The 21,794-nt window shown below is 37.3% G+C and overlaps 1 protein-coding gene across 4 annotated transcripts in view; it reads right to left on the minus strand.

Moving 5' to 3' along the window:
- Positions 1-268: 268 nt before the first annotated feature.
- DCLK1 (doublecortin like kinase 1) overlaps positions 269-21,794 on the minus strand; it is a 224,244-nt gene continuing 202,718 nt past the window's right edge. For 2 of the 4 annotated variants that reach the window (XM_056497838.1, XM_056497855.1), the window contains 3 exons: positions 19,489-19,602; positions 13,794-13,867; positions 269-5,173 (listed from right to left, as the gene is read on the minus strand). In XM_056497838.1, the coding sequence (XP_056353813.1) occupies positions 5,116-5,173; positions 13,794-13,867; positions 19,489-19,602 (246 nt within the window). In that variant the 3' untranslated portion in view covers positions 269-5,115. The remainder of the gene's footprint in view (positions 5,174-13,793; positions 13,868-19,488; positions 19,603-21,794) is intronic. The other 2 variants (XM_056497829.1, XM_056497846.1) reach the window with 1 other exon arrangement.

A 21,794-nucleotide genomic window follows, 5' to 3' on the forward strand; every position in this document is an offset into this window, starting at 1 on the left:
CATTTTCCAACATATACCCCAGGCTAGCAAATAACAATGATTTAATGTACTTGCCCTGTGGTAATACAGTACCACTGCAAACCTCTGAGCCAATTTTTCTTTTCTTTTCTTTATTTTTTCTTTTCAAACATATATGCCCCATAGGGAAAGGATTGCAATTTAGCTCTTATTTGTGGATATATCGCTTTCATTTCAACAATTCTTGAAAGCCTTCCTGCTGTCACATGCTACTGTGTGCGAGCACCCAACTGAATAAAGACCCACCAGGCTTTTTCAGGAGTTTATTCACAGGTTTGGGTTTGCTTATTGTAGTATGCACCACATTTAAATTAGATGAGGGCTACTGTAAAGCAATAACATTGTCAATGACTGGAATCTCACTTTCCCCTCTAACAGTCTGAAGCAAATTAATGTATTGGTTGTTCATTAACAAGTAAACAGTTTCTGCTACAATGTCAAGGAAAAAAGAATGTGTTCATTAATATGAACAATCTTCATCTACAAAGATGATTTACACAATGCATGTAATGAGATAGCTTTCCCCTAACTAGTACACTACCAAACTGAAAAGCTGATTCTTAGGACTTTCTTGAAATTACAATATTGTTTGTTTACCAATAAGAAAGACAGTCTCAGTCACCTATGCCACCATTGTAAGCTCTATAATGAGTACTTAAAAAAAGAGAGATTTCTGGAATCACTTGTGGAATTAATAAAATCGGTAACTACAGACTTACACTGCATCAATGATACATATTATTCCTGTGATAACTTGAGCTAAAAATAAGATTAATTTGGTTATAGAAATTCCTTAAACAACAACACTTAAATTATTTCAAACTTGAATTTTTTCAAGAATTTTCTGAAAAAATCAGCAAACACTGGCTAAAAAAGCAAAGCAGTTTGGATACACCAATGTAATCAGCATGCCTAGTGCTTTTCTGTTAACCCTCTGAGTAGAACCATAGTATTCTGGATTTTTTGTACATTAGTGCTATGAAAACTGTAACTTACAGAAATATTACTTTAGATGTCATGATTTAACAAATCATGTTTTAAATATATTTGGGCTAGGCACCTCATCTCATGAGCGATTAATCCATCCTAGAATTTTAATTATCTGTTAGAGAAGCCAGTCTCTAGCACCTATATGGGAAGCTAAGATTATTGCCCTATATTAGATGCTTAACTCCTAGACAGATACATCTAGATGAGACAATTGCCAGCTCACGACCTTTTAGCTAATCCCTTGCTATCCAGTACTACATTTTCACATCAAAGCTTGCTTACTGCATGTAAGTTCAATGGAATATCACACTTAGGTTAGAATCCACGTTATCCCCACTTATATTTAATTGAGAGGAATTAAGCTGGAAGTGACCCTGTTCTACTTTCCTGCTAATACTAAGATCAGGCTCTGAGGCATCTCCAGAGACCAAACATTAGGTGACCTGAGTCACCCTTCGGAAGTCCCCGTCTCCATCTCCTCAGTGATAGATGGTGCCTACCACAACTGCCATCCATCTCTGCTGACTGTAACAATTGTTGTCACAGTTAGCAGCAATACCAGCCAGTGCTTCAAAAGGGAAATGAAGAAAGAAGTCAGAAGGACTGGTCTGTATTACGGTAAAATGACCACGGTGTGCTATGTGCTCTCCCAGATTATCGCATTAGAAATAGTCTATTTTGCTTGATTTCTTTTTGTTCATTGGTGTTTAAAATATTTATATGGCCACATATTCTGTCTTCACTTACCCCCAAGAATTCAGAGGTTAGACTAAAAAAATGGCAGTCAATGCCAAACAAGCCTAAACCATTATAACTTTCATGAAACCATAAACATATATACATATATATGGATATATTAAAATATATAGCTATGGGTATATGGATATATTTTAAATTATCATTGGAAACTCTTTTGAAACAGTTCAAATATTCAGATGTCTTTCCTTGAAACCTAAAATAGGATATCAGCAATTTGAAACCCAGTCTCTCACAAACCTAAAAATAACTTCAAGAAATATTTTTATAGTTATGTTCATAAAACATGAACCAACGATCAGAAACATAAGATGTTGAGGATGAGTAGGATTTTCAGGATCTAGGATTTTTTTTTACATACATTTTAAGTAATACAATATGGCCCAAGATGAAGGAGCCAAACATCTTATTTTAATGATAACCCTGTATTCCAAAGCAAAGAAAAGGTGATAGGAAAATCCCAGATGGGTTTTTGAATAATATTTCTCATGCATAAAGTGAAACATTTTTTTTTTTTCTCTTGACTTCCGTCTCTAATTAAGAAGAATGAGCATTGGCCTTTGCTTTAAGACTGCCAAATTTTCACAATAGTCAAGGAGCATGTGGTATTAATGGACACTTTTTTATTACCACATGTATGTCTTGCATTTACATGGCTGAGCTGTATCTCTTCTACAGGAAAGGCTGTGATAAAATGTGGGAAGGTCAGTGCTGGTCAAACTTCTGCCAGATTCTGACCTACTGTAAATTAGAGTAGGTAAGTGGCAAGGAAGGCTTTATCTTGACTGAGGTTTTGATCCTATGGAAAAATAATCCTTGTCCCATCCAAGAGTTATGAAGGTACAACCATTAAGATGGCAGTGGCTGTTCTCTATCTACTGAGCATCTTCTGTCCACAATGAGCCGAGGGTTGGATGGTTATAGTCAAGGATCTGACACACAGATACAGCCCTTTCCCAGAACCTAAAATCCGAGAATTTAGTGTGGCAGTTCCTTTGTCCCTTCACCTCCTGCCCCAATGGAGTTCTCTTATTTGCTTCACTTGCTTTAAACTGTTGTTTCTCAGGTTCCAGACAGAATAACTGAGGCCATGCACAGGCCTTCTGTCCATGGACATGCATTCAGAGATCAGTCTCCTGATGGCTCAGGTGACTTTCTAGTAAACTCATAACCTGAAGTTGGTGTCTGATGTAAGCTTCCACCAGCAGCTCCTTCTACAGTGGATGGAGTGAGACCAACAGGGTAATCAAAACATGAGTCCTGCCTAAAATGTGTGCCCATGCCAGGTGAGATGAATCAAGCCTGAAATGCTCATCTCTCTGTATTACCCAGAAAGTCTGGAGAACTAGTTTCTACTAAATATCTCACTTCTAGATTATCAATATCAGGTGGATTAAAAAAAAATATATATGAAATATTTCTACCACTTGTGTAAAGATCCACAAGATTAAAGTCCTGTGTTTAAAGTCTTTAGATATTTCAATATATAAATTTTCATGTCTGAGGCAATGAAAGGTGCACTTCGTAGGATGGAGAAACAGAATTCCAATGCTTCTTGTACTATAGTATCAAATGATAATTCCATCTAGAAGTGCAAAAGAGCTTTACACTAGCCCCCACCAGCTGCAGGTATACATTGACTCTCACTGCTCAAAGAGACAGTTCCATGAACAAACACCACTCAGAATGGGAATGATACTGTGGGCAGCTTGCCCTGCTCCTGAAAAATGTATTTATACTTCCTGGAAAGCTGAGAAAATCTGCATGCCATTTTGGGTAGTATATTGATACTTCTGGCTGCATAATAGGAAAGAAAAAGGAAGGAAAAATGAAAGAGAGATAAAGGACAAGGTTGGGAGGAGAGAAAGAGCGAGAAAGAGAGATAGAGAGAGGAAACCACATGTGACTTTTAAAAAACACTGTGAGAAAACTTTAACTTTAGAGGAGAAAATTTCCATTTTATATAAGCAATAAGAGAAACTATAAATTTCACAATGTTTTTTATTTTAGAACAGGATTTTGAAAGTTGCTTCTTTCATTCAAGTGAAATTCTGAGCCACCTTTTTTTTTTTTTCAAATTATCACATCTGAAGCAAAAGTCTACACACTGTAATATTTCTGTGGAAGTCAACTTCATGATAATGGTCAAATAAAAAGCTATAATGTTGTCTTGAGGTCTTAACAAACCAGTAATATATATACGTACTCTGTGTAAATGCCCATTTTATTAAATATTACAAATAAAACTGGTGAATCATTTTTAGTTTCCCCATTCTAACGACAAAACTTTTGCTAGTTCAATTTAGGTTTTACATACATATTAAATTACTTGTATTTTCCCCGATTTAGAAGTACTCTAGTTATTTAAAGGGTAATGCTCATCAGTGTTAATCTTTTTGAATGGCTCTGCCAGAATAACCAGGTCATGTTGAGAGGATGCCTGTACATTCCTGAATGTGATGCAAAGGAACCAGGAGCCTCTCAACTAGATCATTATATACTATTACATGGCAGAACGTGTCCTCAAGCAATTTCCCAAAACTCGACATTATCATTAGCAGCAAACTACATGGAAGCAATCTTTTGTGGCCATCATCATGTCATCTTCTGTAAGCCATGAGAATGCCCTAAACTGAATTTCCCATTTGGCCCTGCATCATATCCTTCAATAAAAGTAACTCCGTGTGGAGGTATGATGCAGGTTTGGAATGAGCTGCTGCAGAAGATACCATTTGTTTAGTTTTATTTTTGTTTTTAAGCTATATTTATAATTCCTAAGCAATAGTACATTTGATATATTTTTGGCCAGAAACAGGCAAGGAACTTCAGGATATTATAAAAGTTATGTGCGTATAAAAGCAAAAAAGCCAGAATAAAACCCTAGTACGGGTTGTCAAGATTTAAGGTGATCATTTACTCAGAGGGTTAACATGTGCTAAAATTACATACTGCAGTTCCTAGCTCCACTGATGAAAACATTCACTGCTTCTATCTTTAAATAAAAAAAGCAAAATAGCCTTAACCCTTTGAGGATCTTATTAGCAGCAAGTTGCAATCTAAACAGAGAACAAGTACTTCAATCAATTAGGAAATTATTCTTACAACAATTCTGTGAGCACCCTTTTGTGTTCCACCAGCCCAGCGTTTACTGCTGGAGAGATCAGCTGTATTCACTCCACACAGGCCTGAAGTAGTTTCAGGGCTCAAAGGGTTAAAGCCAAGACTTTTGAGAAAAAGTGTTTTATTAAAAGGGTGAGTTAGGTGAGCGAACAGTCTCGGATGAACTTGGTGAATAGTCTTCCGATTCGGAGTTGAGTTCGGGTGGAGCTTGCTGAGCCTTGTAGCGTCCCCTCACATCCTGGTTGCGTCTTCGTCGGAAAACCTGCCTCTCCTTATCAAGAGCGGTGGTCTGGCAGGGGCATAAAATAAGAATAAATGAAATTAGGCTGTGTGTGAAACGCAAAGATAATGAAAACCATGAGGTTTTATGTGGCCTGCAAATACCAGGGATAATAAATGTTCAGACCAAATTAAGCCTGCTCTGTCTCAGTCAGGTCTGAAAGGTTGAGCCCACAACACAGCTAAACGCTTTAAAAAGTGCATTTCCCAAACCTTAAGAGGTAGCGTGACATCATCAAGCAGATACAGTGCCATATATATGGATGCCATATGTTCTACTTCTGGATGTTATTAATTTCATCCTTTAACAGGATCAGATTTCAAGCCAAATACCAAGTGACCTTCCCCCCACCCTTCTCAAAGTATAAATCTGTTTCTACAGGCAAGGCAGAGATGTACACTTGTCTCTGATTTGACCTAATGAAGGCTGATACACACTCACCCGTGTTCAAGTCAGTGCAATCAGCTAACAAAGATGGATTGTGATGAAGTTGTCAGACAAGAGAGAAAAACAAACACCAAAGGGAGCTAGCCCAGCTCCTGGACACATCATGCCGCTCAATGGATGTTCTTAGGGAGAACGCTGAAGAGCTCTGACGGAAAGACCTGTTTAGCCTGACCACACTGTCTCTTCCTGTTAACCAAGGTCTACTGAATTCAATGCTAATTTTACCCACGTCTAGCTAAGGTATCCAGGAATGGGAAAGAGCAATATTTACTTGATGGGCATTATTTTTTGATCATTCTGCATTATTGAGAATGCAATTCATAATAAGATGGCTGCAGCTTCTAGCCACATTCTTTCTTCTGCTTTTCTGGCACATTTATGAGGTGAAACTTCAACCCAAGTGAGGGTAACCCTAAGTTTGACTCTCGGTTTCAAGCACAGGACTCGGTTTTGTTGTCGTCTTGATTATGGGGTCTCAGACTGCAGTCCCTGAAATCACTGTAAAATTACAAGTTCAACAGGATGGCCTTGATTCAGCAAGAGCACTTTGACACATGGCTAGCTGCTTCTGAAGCAGGGCTGCCCCCTTAAATCCCCACCCATGACTGTTTTGGGAAAAGCAAAATGGGAAAAGGCAGGTGACCAGTAAGATGACATACAAAATACAACCAAGTATCTGATCGTGGCACTGGAAGCAAAGATAACTTTGAGAACTTAATGGGTGACATTCATAAGGCTTGTAAAATTTGTCCTTATAATGAAAAGGTCTATTTAAAGGAATGCAGCCAAAAGGTTATTCTGCTTCAAAGGATTTATTGTGTTCTCTTAAGATATGCATGACTGATTTCTCCAGAAAATTTACCAGTTACAGTGTGAGTCTCATAGGAGAGCAGAGATGTATTTATAGCCAACATATATTTGAGACTAAAATGAAAACTAAATCCATCATACTGGTGCAAAATAGCATTATAGCAATCCATGCTTTCAAACAATGCAACCAGCATTCAATAATGATGTAACAGAGACAGAAAGATGGACAAGAGTACAGAACTGCTATAGCAAATGGATTTATTGCTATATTGCTGAACTATTATTTTTGTGTCTAGAACCTAGATAGCACTATTTTAAAAGGGTAAAATGATCCACTTTGATAAGTTTATCCCTATATTTAGATAATAATTGCTACAAAATCCAACACTTTTCATCTGTCAAAATTTTTTCTTTTGTTTACTGCTATTTTTTGGTTAAGAGCTCTAATTAGTATTTTCAATGCCTTCTATGTTTCTTAGCCTTGAACCAATTCAGTTTTTGATTATTTTTAATGTGAAACAGAAGAATACCTAGATCTTTTACACACAGTGAATATACTGCTTACAGTATGTAATTTTGTGTGAAAATTGAAAAGAATGGCATGTATTACCTCTCTATAAAATACAGACTTTTTTTTAAAGGATATTTTTTTACGCTTACAGGAAATAAGCATTTATTTAAAGTTTAAACCACATCACATCATCCTGTGGTAATAGATACTCTCCCCTGAGAAATTTAAACATTTCTTGTTGAATAAATAAAAATACTTGTATTAAACTCAGTATTTATTTTTAAAACCAACTACATGAGAATGGAAAATGTATATGTAAAATCTGAAGGTATTTAAATTTAGATAACTTACACATATGGGAATGTATAAGAAAATTGGATTTTTAGGATACTGCTTTTTATAAAGAACAAAGATAACTAGGTACCAGGACATCTTTTCAAAGATGATTTTAAAAATAAATCCCAAGATATGGCCTTTCTATGATTGTTGGAAAAGCTTTAGAGACTCTTCTTTAAATAGATTTGTTCAAATATACATAAAAGCACTCCTTTTCTTAATAATAAAAGATATAAAGCAAAAACCCCCTGATGGTCTCACCTAATCTAGCACCTTACGCTGCTATAGTTTGTAGGGTAAAATATTTCTGGCTTCCTAACCCTTTAGAAACTTCCTGAGATATATTGTGACTGTTTTTCTTTACATTTTTATCCAGTGGATTTGATCTAATCAGTCTTTGTAAAGACATACTTCTAGAGTCTGGGGCATTATTGTGGTTAGTCTCCTGGGCTGAGAGACATCCAGAGCCTTTCTCACCCAAAGAGCTTATTGAATAAAAAGTTACAAAGTCACAGAGAGTCAAAGAGGTCAGTATTTATCCAGTGAAAGAAAAAAACCACAGGGTCATATTCTAATGTTTAGTGCTTACCATGTTAGAACTACAAAATGGGGCACTTCTGGGCCCTGTAGAACTCACAGGAACAGGCTGATTTTGCCCAATGTTCCAATTACATTTGACATTTCCAGTGTGTAATACACTGCTGATGGTATTGTGGCTCTGCATTCTGCAAAAATGCTAATTTTTTATTTAATGATGTAGTGGTTACTTTTTACCTTGAAAGGATTTCAAAATAGGATAGATCCATCCTTTGGAACACAAAGATGGTAAGATGGATACATATGGGGATTGACTGCATGTGCTATGTAAGTGTGATTTTCACCTACTGTACTTTCTTGTGCACATGGACATATTCCAAAAATCAGCTTTTTCATTATTAGTGATGTTTTTGTAACAAAGGAGTCTTTTACACATTGCCTTGGTTTAACAAATGCATTCTTTACCTACTGTTCTGGGTGGTTCACCAGGGCATGAACCAGTCCATTATGGATTTCCAGGGCATTTCTACTTCAAGCTACTCTTTCAATAAGAAATAGGAGGATCTGAAGTTCACTTATGCTTCACAGGGCTGCAAATCCCAGATTTTCATTATCACATTTTGACACTTTATTTTTCTGGGCTCTAGGTTAGATACTGAGAACTTTGAGCACTATATGAGAGTAATGGCAACTAAAATGTAAAGACAGCATTCTTATTTAAGATATTCAGCTACTCTCCTGCAATCCATATGAGAAAATGTAGAGCTTCTTATCCAGCAGAAGATAAGTGGATTGCCTCTGTGTTGGTGGTGATGGGTCTGAAGTACTTCATTAAGCATTAATGTATTTTGCATGAACATCTAATAATCCTGACACCCAGTACCAAACAGTTACCAAGCCATTTTTGGAAATGCATTTACTTTGTAGTAACAGAGCATTGTTTCAAAATTGTTTCTCTCATTGACATATTAAGCTGCAGTTAGTATTTTTCCAGGATTTTTCCTTAAGGAGTGTCTTCATCCAGATTTCTACCACTTGAACTTAGAGGATTCCTGTGCCATGCAAAGTTATTTTTTATCTCGGAAAACACTGCAGTGTGTATTTATGAACAGATTTTCAAAAACTACAACCACTTTGATATATGTGGTGGATTTGCAATGGGAAGAGCCTTGTTTTAGCTATGGGCTGATATTTTCTGTCAGGTTACTGGATTAAAATAACTGAATTTTATGAAAGTGAGCAGTGGCTGTTATTCTTTTCACTTGTCTTAATTTACTGCTGGCCACCAAATATAGATATATATTAGTTTCATTAATAAAAGAACATTAATGTGTATTTTGCCTCTTAGTCCATACATTATTCATACCAGGAGACTAAACTTGGGATGCAGCTGTTCACACATTAATCTAAGAAACCCTTGCCTTCATTTCGCTCGCTTTCTGTTTGCAGGAGCATACTTGCAGTTTGTTAGCAATTTTTGTGAAGCTTTGTTTAGCATGTGGAATTGGATGAATATATGTGTTGAAACACTGGTTTTTTTCTTCCAGTGCATTCTTTGATATCCACAATTTTATACACACATTTAAATGCTCACACCTAGATTAGTTTATCTTATTTGTTTAGATTTCTGGCTAATGACCTTTATACACTGACAGGTTTCCATGCAGTAAAAATGACCATTTAACATTGCTTGTAGCACAAGCCAGGCAGCCCTTCAGTCTCATCTTTTTTTTAAATTTCTTTTCCATGGGTTTCTCAGGTTATATATATGTATATATTTTTATATATATACTATATATAATTATATATATATATATGTAAGTGTGATTGATTCATAAATCAAGACACTTTTTTGAGAGTACTTCAAACTTAGCAATGCACCTCAGTCCAGGAGCGAGACACTCATGGTATTTTTAGTCCCTCAGGCACAAGGTATAACCAAGTCAAGTTACAAGGTGATTTGGAGATGTGCAAATGACCACATTGAGGGGACAAATCAATCCAGTGGATTTGAACCCAGACCTCCAAATAAAAAAGCCCAATGCTTCAGCACACCATGTAACTTCTGGCATGAAATTTAGCTACAATGAAAGTAAAAAAGAAAGAAAACCAAATCATTTGAATATATGCTTTGTACTGTATTGGTGAGTGAACACAAAGACAACTATTCCATATACATAACTGTTGAATTCATGTTGCTGTGTTTAAGTTTGTGTTTACTTTTTGACATCCCCCTTTTTAGAGACACGATTCCTCAGCTGGTTTCAATTACACGTGGAACAGAGTTAGTGCCAAATTGTTTGCATGAGTGAATTTTATTTATAGTTTGTAAATCAGTTGTGGGTTTTTTACTCAAAGATTGGGAGAAGAGATTTTAAACTATTTTAGGTGTCTGCCTGTATTTACCAATATTCAGTTTACAGAGGGTTTTATGTTATTAAAAATGGCACTTTACAGATTGCAAGCCTGATTCCCAGCTTCCTTGTCCCATCATCAAGATGCCTGGCTGTAACTTTTGACTTGAAAGTGTGTTGTATCCGCTTGGGAAAGGTGTAAGTAACTCAACAGATGCAAAGTAACGTGAACTAGGAACCAAACACATGGTTGGATGGAATTATGGGTTTTAAAATGACCTATTTAGATACATTTTTAACAGTGACATTGAGAACTGTATTTTAAAAATCTAGCATTTATGAATTTAATATTGACCAAATAGATAATTTTGTTAAGGATCCAATGTAACTAATTTCCTTTCTATTGTCATTATACAGATAGATTATTAATGACTTTTCCATACACTTCTGGATTTTGTTTTGCCCATTTTGCTTATCTAGAGTGTCTTGCATATACAGAAAATAACACATCTTGATATTTGATGTTCTCTACTAATATAATATATATACTGCTACACATACTGACATTTTATACTAATATTATGTTGGATGCAACCACTCTGGTGCTCCTTTGATATTCTGAATCAGCCCAATCTGCAGGGTTTTAACTGGTGCCTCCAAGACTTGTCCCCTACTGATGCTGCTATGGCCTTTACTGCACCTCTGATTGCAGGGCTGCTGTTCCAACAACATTTGGTAGATTGGTTTTAAAACATGTATTAGTCTGGGGTCCAAATGATTTTGCAGCTTTGGTCCCTGTGTTTTCCCTGATCCTTATATTCGAGGAACTGTGAAAGACTTTCCAGGCATTATAGCTCATGCCAGCTACAACAACTCCTGATGTATTTAAAAAATCATGTCATTTCTGCATGTGTTATCCCACTGAAAGGGGATAAAAGAGGATGCAGAATACACTTAGAAAAGTTAGGATTTTGAAGGACTTTGAAAACAGAAGTCTTTTAGGCAGAGAAAGAAAAGGTTTTCTGGTTGTTGAAGGAGGAAGTAGTGCAATTTTAAAAGTATTTTAGAAGACTTCTAGAAACTACAGTTAAAAACAAAAAGAGGAGTGCAGAAGAAACGAGTAGTTTAACACTAACAAAGGGAGTATTACATTTTCCCTGAGACATGGTTTCATTTTTTGCTGTACTTGTGAATTCAGATTAATTTTCACGTGCCTGTGATAAATTATTCGTTTTATAGACATGAATTGATGAAACTTTTCATATGCTTTGCATCTGTGCTACTAAAAACTAAACACTTACTACATCAAAATGCTTTTATTTAGACTAAAACATTGGTCACCATCACAGCTGCATTTTTCTGGGAGATGAGAGAGGCCCAAACACACAGCAGTGCTTGGTCCACTCTATCCCTCACAGAGGATTTCCTAATTAAGCATCCACGCCTAGGAGCCCTGATCTCCCAATTTGCCTTTCCACACTAGGTGCACAGTTTAGACAACCCTAATTATAAACATTGTTGTTACTGCCCCCAGCTGGAAAACAGAGCAGTTTATGTATGAATAAGAGAGATTATCGCCCATCTGCTCCAGCCCATTATTCAGGGATGTGTCATTTTGTATGCTGATGGCAGCCATTACTAGTGCTTTAGTCAAATGATCTTTTTTTTTTATAGCTTTATTTATTTACCAAGTTGCAGACTTAAAACCTTCCCTTCTACCTTCTTCAAAATGCATATTGTTTGTTTCAAAATCTGGGCTATGCAGCTAAACTGAGTCAAGGCCAATCTGAGGAGATGTTCACTTTTCTCACAGGCTCCTGTTTCTGGTGGAGCAGGAGTTTTAAAAGATCCAAATACTATAGCAATATTTATATGTATATCCAAATATTTATAGCAAATGGAAAGACTTTCTTTCCCTGCTATTGGCTTTTCTTTGGATTCAATGTAAAATAAAAAATGTAAATCAGAGGAAGAGCGTAATTAATTGCCATGGATAGCAATTAAACTCCAGGAAGATAAATAAAGCTCATGTGATCTCCCCCACCATTTTATAGAGCAGGCATTAAATTTACAAGTCTTTGTCAAAGTTCTGCTTGACAGAAAATGCCATCTTTCCTTCTTCAGCAGAAAATTCCTGTAATACTATCAAACCCACAGTCATCTAAAGCTGGGCACTCAGGTCCCATTCCCCCTTCTCCAAAACCAAGGAGCACGAAGAAGGATGCCAAGTGACAAGACAGATCAGCAGATTTTGCTCTGCCCTTGCAGGTCACAGTGGGTTTGTAGCACCACCACAAGTGCAATAGGGTGGAATTAGATGAATTACAGCTACTGCTGCACACTCCAGCACTTGGAGTGAGAGACTTTCTCAATTTTTTCCTAGCCAGCGTTCAGCTCATGAATTGGATTGACTTCTCTACGTTTTGCCTGAAAAGCAGGCTTATTTTTAGGTTTGGGTTTTTTTTTTCTTTCCCCAGAACATCCATATCAGAAACTACTTAGCCCTCTGTGTGCACTCAGGAACCGCTCGGTTTTATGGAAAGCGTGCTTTAGCTCGATCCATGCACTTGGTGAAATGATCCAGGGTGGGAGTTTTACTGTGGAAACACTCACAGTGGCCATCTCTGCTGTTTTGCTAAGGTGGCTACTTGGCTGAGATTTTACAAACCCCTCACAGACAGGTTTTTAAAGCCGGTGTTAGAAAACACAGGTCTCACAGTAAACTTGCAAAAATTTCTCCAGCTATCAAAATGTATGTCTTGTGAGTAATACGGAAAAAGACAGCAAGTAACCACTTGATGGAAATTCCTGCACTCTGGATTTATTGAGGAGGTGTGTGGGCCTCTAGTGGGCTATCAGACCTGGAACCCCCCTTGCCCCCATTCCAGAATAAGCCCCTCCCGCCCAGAGCCCCATTTTATCATACAGGTTAAGCCAGCTAACGACAACCCTGGCACAGTTACACAATGAAGGAAAAATATATTCAAGAGACTCATGCAATATTTAAAAAAAAAATCAAATCAAAATAAATAGGTATCAGAAGGGTTTTTAAAAGAAAAGAGAAGGAATGCATTGTTAGAAACACAAGCTTACCAGCACATACAATGCATTGTATTTCAGTGAACTTGGGAGAGTTTCTATGCCCGCGTTATGCAAATGCATTGTTCACTCTAAGGTAAGGATTGTGTTTAGTGGGTTTAAAATGACAGTATATAGCTCCACATCTTGCATGGAAAAAGAAGAAAATATATGCTGAGAGCCTGTTGCTGCTCCGTGTGTTTTGAAACGGGAGCACAGGGGAAGCAGATGCCTTAACAAGCAGAAGGGAGAGGGAGGGTGCATACTTCAGCATATCTGTAGATTTTCTATATACACTGTCCTTTTAACTACAGGGAGACTGGTACTGAGCATGTGCGATGAAGAGAAAGCTGGCAATGTGGGTGTGAGGGATGGGTGAAGAAAGGGAATGAGGGGGTGTGGCATCTCAATCAAGATTAAAACGAAACTGATAAAGCAGCATATGGACCGGATAACAAATCAAAAAGCATGTTTATCCACTGAAGGAACTGGTTAATGGAGACTGCCAGCACGTTGCCATGGAAACACTGACTGTTGGCGCTGCACCATCTCATACCTTATCCAATACATTCCTGGTTGTTGGTAGTAGTCCAAAGACCCTGATCTCTTGATGGTAAACCCGTGGTCCAGCTGAGCAGAGAGAAATGGGGCAACTCAGTGGATCGACATTAGGCTAGAGAATTCAGACTCCAGAGCAAGCTGTTCCTTATTTAGTGCATATTTACTGTTTTCACTTTCACTCTTATCTAACATCCTAAAACTATGTACCACAGAAGAAAAAGGGAAAAAAAAAAAAAAAAAAAAAAAAAAAAAAAGGTAAAGAAATAAAAGAAAAATATTCTAATTCTAGATTTGGTCTTGCCAAATTTGAAGTCAATTTATTCAAACTAAAATGGAGTTTGCTAATAGGTTAGTTAATGCATAATGCATTCATGTAAAGTCTGAAATATCTCGTTACCTCCAAAGACAGTAGTGCCCTTTAAAGTTGCACATACCAGTAATAGAATATTATCTTTTGCAATTAAACTGAGAAGTTTAATAATAATAATTAAAAAACCCTAAATGCAGTGCAACCATCACAAGGAGCAGGCTAGACAGACTACACAAGGCTTAAATTAGACTGCTTCATAATCATGGAACGTGTAAAGATGAAAAGAATCAGGTTTTGATACCCCATCAATCATGGTAATTCATTTCTAAAAATGCGTTAACCTTGGAGAGTAGGACTACTCAGAGCCATGAATAACATTGTTTATCATTTCAGCTTACACCTCATGCTCAAAAAGATAACAGTACAAAACTATTTGGTTTAAAATTGCACCAATTAAAGTGAAAATGGAAATGAACTTAACATTGTGTCCAGGAAATTGTGCTGGTGATATTACTTAAGGAAGACGGATCTTTCAAGTTTAGTTTATCGTTAGCAAAATCATGTGCATAGGAACAAAGAAAATGTGTTCTTTTCCCTAGCCCTTCTGAGCTGCACCAGACGGTGGAAACATAATTTAGCTGAATTCCATAAAATTTTGGGGCAGAAAATCTTGACAGAGACACTTTGACTGCTCTAAAACTGTTGCAATGATTTTCAGATTTTTGCTCTTTGAAGGGAAAAGGCCATTTTGTGCTTCAATAGGAGTGTGGCATATATTTCCAATACTGATGACAGTTTCTAATTCTAAATTCAGAGAAGCAGTTCAACATATTTCCAGGTACCAATCACTCAAGGGGAGTTAGGAAATAACTGCAAATTTAACTTTTTCTTGATGACTCCCCTGCAAGTGTAATATTTAACAATTTATTTCATTTTGCTAAAACAATGCCTCTTTCATCTTATTTAGAATAATTTAAAGGATGTTTCCTGTTTAAAACCATGAGAACCTTGTACCTAGAGTTAAATGTGTGTTGGTTTAACTACATTGGTCTGCTATTGCCATCTACTGGCTTCCTTGTATGCTGCACATAAAACACACAAAAGGGATGTTTTCCTAAAAAGCAGATCAAAAATATTGCCCTAAAATTGAATAGCCAAAAAATTAATTCAGAGAAAATAAGGAGAGTTGCTCCCTAACAAGAGTTGAAACAATTTTGGTGGTGTGGAAATCCTGCCACGAGAAACCCAGCTGTGGACAATGACCACAGGACAACACAGACAATAGATATGAAGGGATAGCTGAGACACTGATTCAGCTTTAAGACTCCAAGCAAAACTTGCATGCTAGGCTTGGCTTCTCCTCCACACCACCCAAGAAATCTCATGGCTAAAAATTCCACTTGGCATTGGTAATTTTATGTTAAAATCGGCAGAATGCAGGGCAATGACCCACATGCTGCCTGCCCATTGCCAGGGTCCCCAACCCAGGACCCTGCAAGCAGAAGAGAGCTGCAACAACTTTCTAAGCAGCTTTTCTCCTTCTCTTTTCTACTTGTTTACTCTGCATCTCCAGCTGGAGTTTACTCCCATTGCCAAGACAGAGACCTCATTCAACCTTAACAGCAGATTAGCATTAGTCTTTGTCTTAACAATGGCAAAAGTACAAGCACCAAAGTGATGACATACAGGCTAAGATTTAACACTTCAGACAAGGACATATATATAACGATGCTCAGCTCATACAAGGAATTACAGCACACCTTTGGATTGCAGAAGCATTCTCAGAAAGTGATTTGCGCTCTAAGTCGCTCTAGCTGCTGTCACTGAAGCCCAGAGGGTACAGCCACAAAGGTGTTGGTTTTTGGCCAAACCAAAATAAATGGAATTGATATCCTTGAAGAACTAAAGAATAAAATCTGCCCCCAAGTTTCAAAAAGACTAGTTAAAATGTCTGGGTTTATGTTTTTACTGCAGCACCTTTTATAAACACCATCACAGGGCTAAAAAATACTGCTCCTATTGAAAAGCTGCATGAGAAACATGATCCTGCAAATATTTTGGCACATGCTTAACAGTAATGTGGCCATTCTGACACAGACTGAGGGGCACTAGCCCAAACTGTCTCCCACAGAGACTGGTAGTCAACGCTTGTGACAAGAGTTTAAGAATAGGGCAAGTAAAGTGATATTTCCCCTACATAGTCTCTCATCAGCAAGCAGTGTTTTTTAGGGACTTGCTAATTCTCTTGCTGTTTTAAAAGCTAGCTCTCCAATTAAAATTTTGCTGGCAAAGCTATGTTGGTTCAGGGGAATTTTTTCCCAACTGACATAGTTACTCTGGCAGAAGTTTCGATGATGAATTATTGCATCAACAGAAAAGCCTCTTTGCTTGTATAGTTGATTTTGCTTGAGAAATCATTCTACTACATCAGCAAAGGAACTGCTTTGCTAGGCATGCACATGTTCATTAGGGTAGTTTGTCCAACTGAGGAGTCCTTTCAAATGTGGACAAACTTGAATTCTGGACACATGCACGAGAAGTAGGATGCCTCTGCCTTGGACAGACAGAGACAACTTTTACTGAGATTACCACATCAATAAAGCAGACATTAGTCTGAACCAGAGGAATCAATTCAATTTGGACATTGCTGAAGGAAGCAGTAGCCACAGAAGTTGTAGGCAGAACACATGTGGCTTCAAATTCCCTTTCAGTCAAGCTGACCAGAGCCACATCTTTAGGAACTTAATTTTCTTATTATAGTTTTAATTGGTGCATATGGTAAATACTCCTTGAGATCTTTGAGGTGTGTTACTTTTTACCACCAGAGAAAACAGGCATATAATATCATATCATACCAACATGAGGACAAACTAAGAACTAAATACCACATATTAGCAAGCTCTGTACAAAAACAGAGTTATAATACTCAAAATAATCTTTCATACTATTAAGTAAGCTATAGAAATATAAGCACATATTAACACATTTTCACAAACACAGACACAGATGTGTTATATAATATATAGAAGGCAACTCTACATATTATATACACAAGCACTCTCTCAAAAAGTATGTAAACATACAGGCAGGCACAAACCCCCAGTATTTTTATAACAAATATAGTTAGTGCATGTCTTTAGTGCCGAACAAAATTTACAGCATCTATACATACTTCAAAAGTTCTAAATCTAGAGCAGTCTTTGTTAATAGGATTTAATTTTAGTTTGAGATTTCACAGTTAAAGGGAGATTCTCAAACATAAAACCCTGGTGACATGCATATGTCAAATGTATATTAAATAGACTTCCAAATGCTGAAACAACATTTAAAGACATTGCTGTTTTGCTTTTGGCTTTCTTTTACATATAAAATTATTTTGGTAGAAAACCCCCCTGATTTATTCATAAAATAGAAATTATCTAGCATTCTGAAATATTACCAAAACACTAAAGAGATCTACACTTCCCCATCTGTTCCCATAATCAAACCACTTTCTGAATTATGTAAAAGTATTCTACACATTTTTACTTTATAGGCCAAGTTGCAGATCAATCATGTAAGGTTATGAAGTTTTCCCACAGAGATGATCACTAAAAATAATCTGTTAAATTTCCAAACACTAAAAAATAAATAATAGCCATTAAGATTATGATTAATCATACACATTTTTTCCTGATGTTTTGCAGTGGACAAATTCACTACAGTGCCTTTTTCATTACTCAGGTGTTAAACTGCTGCAAACAATTCCTTGGCAAAGCAACTGGGGCAAATAAAAAAAAAGAGGAGGGCAGGGGAATTAAAAGCATAAAGGAGGCAAGGGATGGATGAGGACAGAGGCATCATTTCTTGCTTTTAAGCTTTGAAGTCATTAGCATGGAGGATCTGAGCAGTAATTCTCATGGACAAGCGTGCTGGCAGTCCATTCAATAGGAACACGGTTTCAGCTAGTCTATAAAGAACATACCTGCAGTTCAGATGAGCAATGGGTATGTGATGTTTTAGTTGTGGGAGAGCTGCTGCAGTATTATTGCTTAAAAATGAAAATAAATAAATGCTGACTATGTTAGCTGATGACTGAGAAAACCTAGGAAAAGCATGAGGAACAACTTGCTTCCACGCTGAGGACATTCAGGGTAGGAAAGAGTAAAGAAAAAATTATGAGAGAGGCACAGCTTGAAATTTTAAGTACTTATACCAAGTAACTTTGAGAGAGTATCCATTTTGCTGCACAAGCACTTCACACCTGTGAGCCAGATTGCATGTGCTGAGCTGAATTTATTTCATGCTGATTTAACTCAACACTGGAGGGGCTGAGCTGAGAAACATGAAAGTGGAAACAGTACAAGAAAGTGTACATGTGCAGTCACACCACCTGCAATTTATGGAAGCTGGGAATGAACACTGAGTAATCTGATATGGGAATGGTTACGTTTAACATGTCACATTTTTAGTGACTCTTGGAGTGTTCACATTACTATGAGTAATAAAGGAAAGCTTACAAACACAAGCAGATGTATCAAAAATGTGAAGGATGTGCATGTTACTGTTCAATGGCATTAGTATGAATAATCTCTTCATATGCTGAATATATACTGTGTCCATGTATTTCCTCACATATGTTCATCTGTGAGGAAAAAATACAATCATATGTGATGTATGCTCCTCTGAGGATGCCATTGAAACCTCAGTAGAGCTTGGTCAAAATTTTGGCCAAGCTTTGTTTCAGACACTCCAACATGTTCAAACCTAGAATGGCTCCACTGGAATTACAAGGTGACAGAAGGCAGCAAGAAGTTCCATTCAGTCTTTACCCCATTAAATACTTCTGCTGGCAGGGAAGCAGGCTGTGTGTGGCACTACAATAAAATGCTGCTGCCCCTAAATCTGAAGTGGCTAGACTCATGTTAACCATGAAGGCAGCAGTGAGCTCTCTTTCATGTCTTCGAGAGGAGAGGCTTAGGCTGCCATACAGATTTGCAGTTAAATTTTGAAGCAATTTCCATTTTTAAGTGGTGCTGTCCTGCTACAGTCTCTGTGTGGCCTAAATCCATATGATGAGTCTGCTGCCAAGTTAAATGTCACGGTCCCACAGTTCAAATTGTTGAATTTACATTGGAGTCAGGTCCACTGATCTCCTGGTAAAATGTGGACCTGTGTACTGTGTGTACAGTTGTACCTCCTAGGGCTGTTAAATAACAATGTGACTCACAAGGAGAATCAAAGGAGAAGCTGTGCAGGATACCAGTCTAACTGCACTTATACTAATTAAATGCTACAATTATCTAAAGATTAACCCTCTCTGGTTCCTTCTGGTGTCCTAAACACAAAGCTGCCTGGTGGGCACATAAATCTGTTTCATCTGTGTATTTCAGATGCTTACTGCTATGACAGAAACTCCAGCTGCTGTGCTGTTCGGCTTGGGGCCTGTGTTGAAATGCTTCTTTATCTTCCCAGCTACTGAGAGCTGATGCTCATTCTCTGGAAGGCCATCATCCTGCAGATAAATAAAGCAAAATAAAACTTCAGAGAGGAAAGATGAAAAAAGAAGATATTGTGAGGTGATTCTGATAGGTCCCATCAATACAGAAAAGTTTATAAAGTGTTTGTATTAAAATATGGGTCAATCTTTGTCTCCATCAATATATTTAAGGTACTTACAAGATGAACATTTTATGGCATCAAGCAGTCTCTCTCTTCTTCTTTATCCAATATTTTCTTCTCAAACTTTAGGTAATGTTCATTAATAATAATTGTTAAACATTTCATTTTTCTTTCTACCATATCTTAATTACCACGACCCAGATATTTTTATGCCCATTAATATTTCAAAGCCTGAGGATTTCAGATGTGTTTAGGATTCTGTTTACTCACTACATAAATTTAATGATAATGACCTCAAAAGTGAAAAGTATCTAAGATATTACAAAAACAAGAGGCTGGGCTGGGACATTCCTCTTTCTGGCTGACATCCTACTGTGCAGAGTGTACCTGTGCCTAGGTACGCCTGGCATCCTCCATGCTGAGGGGAAACCTCAGCAACAAGAAGGGAGATTGTGATTTTGCATAAGTCTTGCATAAGTTTTTTTAGAAATTGTAGAAAAGATCCTTATGCCTGAAAAATGTGCAAAAAGCCAGTATTCAGTGAGACTTCCCCACTAGCAGAATATGCGGAATTACAGGCAAAAAACATGCAGAATGGCTGACATAGGAAAGAAAACGTAGAACAGGCAAAATATACAGGGTATCAGATCACTGGCCATGTCATAGTCACACCTGACTGGTGCTGCATGGTGTGTATAGGTACAAACAGCTGAAATAATTCTTAAACCATTTAGGCAAAATCCTAGCTGAATAAAGGCAAAGAAGACAAGATCAGAATATTGAGAGATGACAGACACTTTTTAAAATTTTTTTTCAGACATTATGAGTGTCCTTAAAGAGTTACAGAGCTGCTGCAGTAAATCACGAGTTCAGTGAGCATATGGGAATTTTAGGGAGGTTGGTATGGTATGTTATTTATTTAGCTAGGGGAGTTTGTGTTTAGAGATCCCTTACTCACCCCTTAACAAAAATGTCTCAGCTGGCAAAATATGGTCAAGTGCACACAGCTGCAAAACACAAAACAAAACAATACAACCCAGTAGCTGATTATTGTCTAGCACTAGGGAGTCCTGGCTCTTTGGTATATGACCCCTAAAAATAACCTGCTTCCCATTGACCTTGCCTTTCCCAGAAGAAAGCTAGTCTGTAAAGTGAACTCCTCTTCACAAGAGGAGGGAAGAAAAATAAAATCATTCTCTTGGCCTTCTTGACATGAAAGTCTGCCAAGCGTTCATGTCATCTTGTCAAAAGACTAAATTACAGAGAAGACAATAGTTACCAAGACTCTGGTTATATTTTATTGGTGAAGCACCACACCCACAGTTCCAGTGGCAACACACCACAGACACATAATTTGGGCTCCAGCTTTTAGATTAAATAAATTTCCAGCTTCATTTAAGATGCGGCATAGGGATATATCAGAATTCCTCTACTGTTGCTAAGTTTTTATTACTAATGTTGGTGCCATCTGATGTTTAGTACTTCTCTTTTATTCAAACACACTTTAGAAACAAATCAGTAGATTTACTTCAGTCAACAATAAAATAGATAGCTATTGAGGGTGAGATATGACAGCTGTTTAACTAAATACAAAGCAAGCTGCTCTGCAATTTTAAAAGGCAAGAAGTGAAAAAACACCCATAATATCAAATTGATCAGAATCAGTGGGTTAAGTTGTAGAATTGGAGCACAGAGTAAACACTGCTGACAAGAATTTCATTGGGCTGCTGAAGTTGGAGGGATGTCAAATCCTGAAGAGGTTAACTGTTCCTTCCCCCTGTTTTAAGTCTTTGCTTTTGGCAGTGGATTAGGATCACAGAATTTCATCTCAGCTTTAGCATTAATCACAAGATTTTTTAAAGGTGATCAGTGATTTTTGCTGCTCTATCTGGGAACTTTGAAGAGTCATGAGCTTCAGAAGATATTGACTGCTAATAGTCTGAAAGAAGAGCTGTCCTTTGCATACCTCAGAAGCCGAGAAGTCAAAAGAGTTTGAAAACTCTGGCCCAGAATTTGAGTTTTCACGTGGACAATATAACTGCTTGGAATGTTAACATATTTTCAGTTTTTGTTTTACAGTGTTTT

The sequence above is a fragment of the Oenanthe melanoleuca genome, chromosome 1 (genome assembly GCF_029582105.1).
Source record: "Oenanthe melanoleuca isolate GR-GAL-2019-014 chromosome 1, OMel1.0, whole genome shotgun sequence".
Classification (NCBI taxonomy): Eukaryota; Metazoa; Chordata; class Aves; order Passeriformes; family Muscicapidae; genus Oenanthe; species Oenanthe melanoleuca.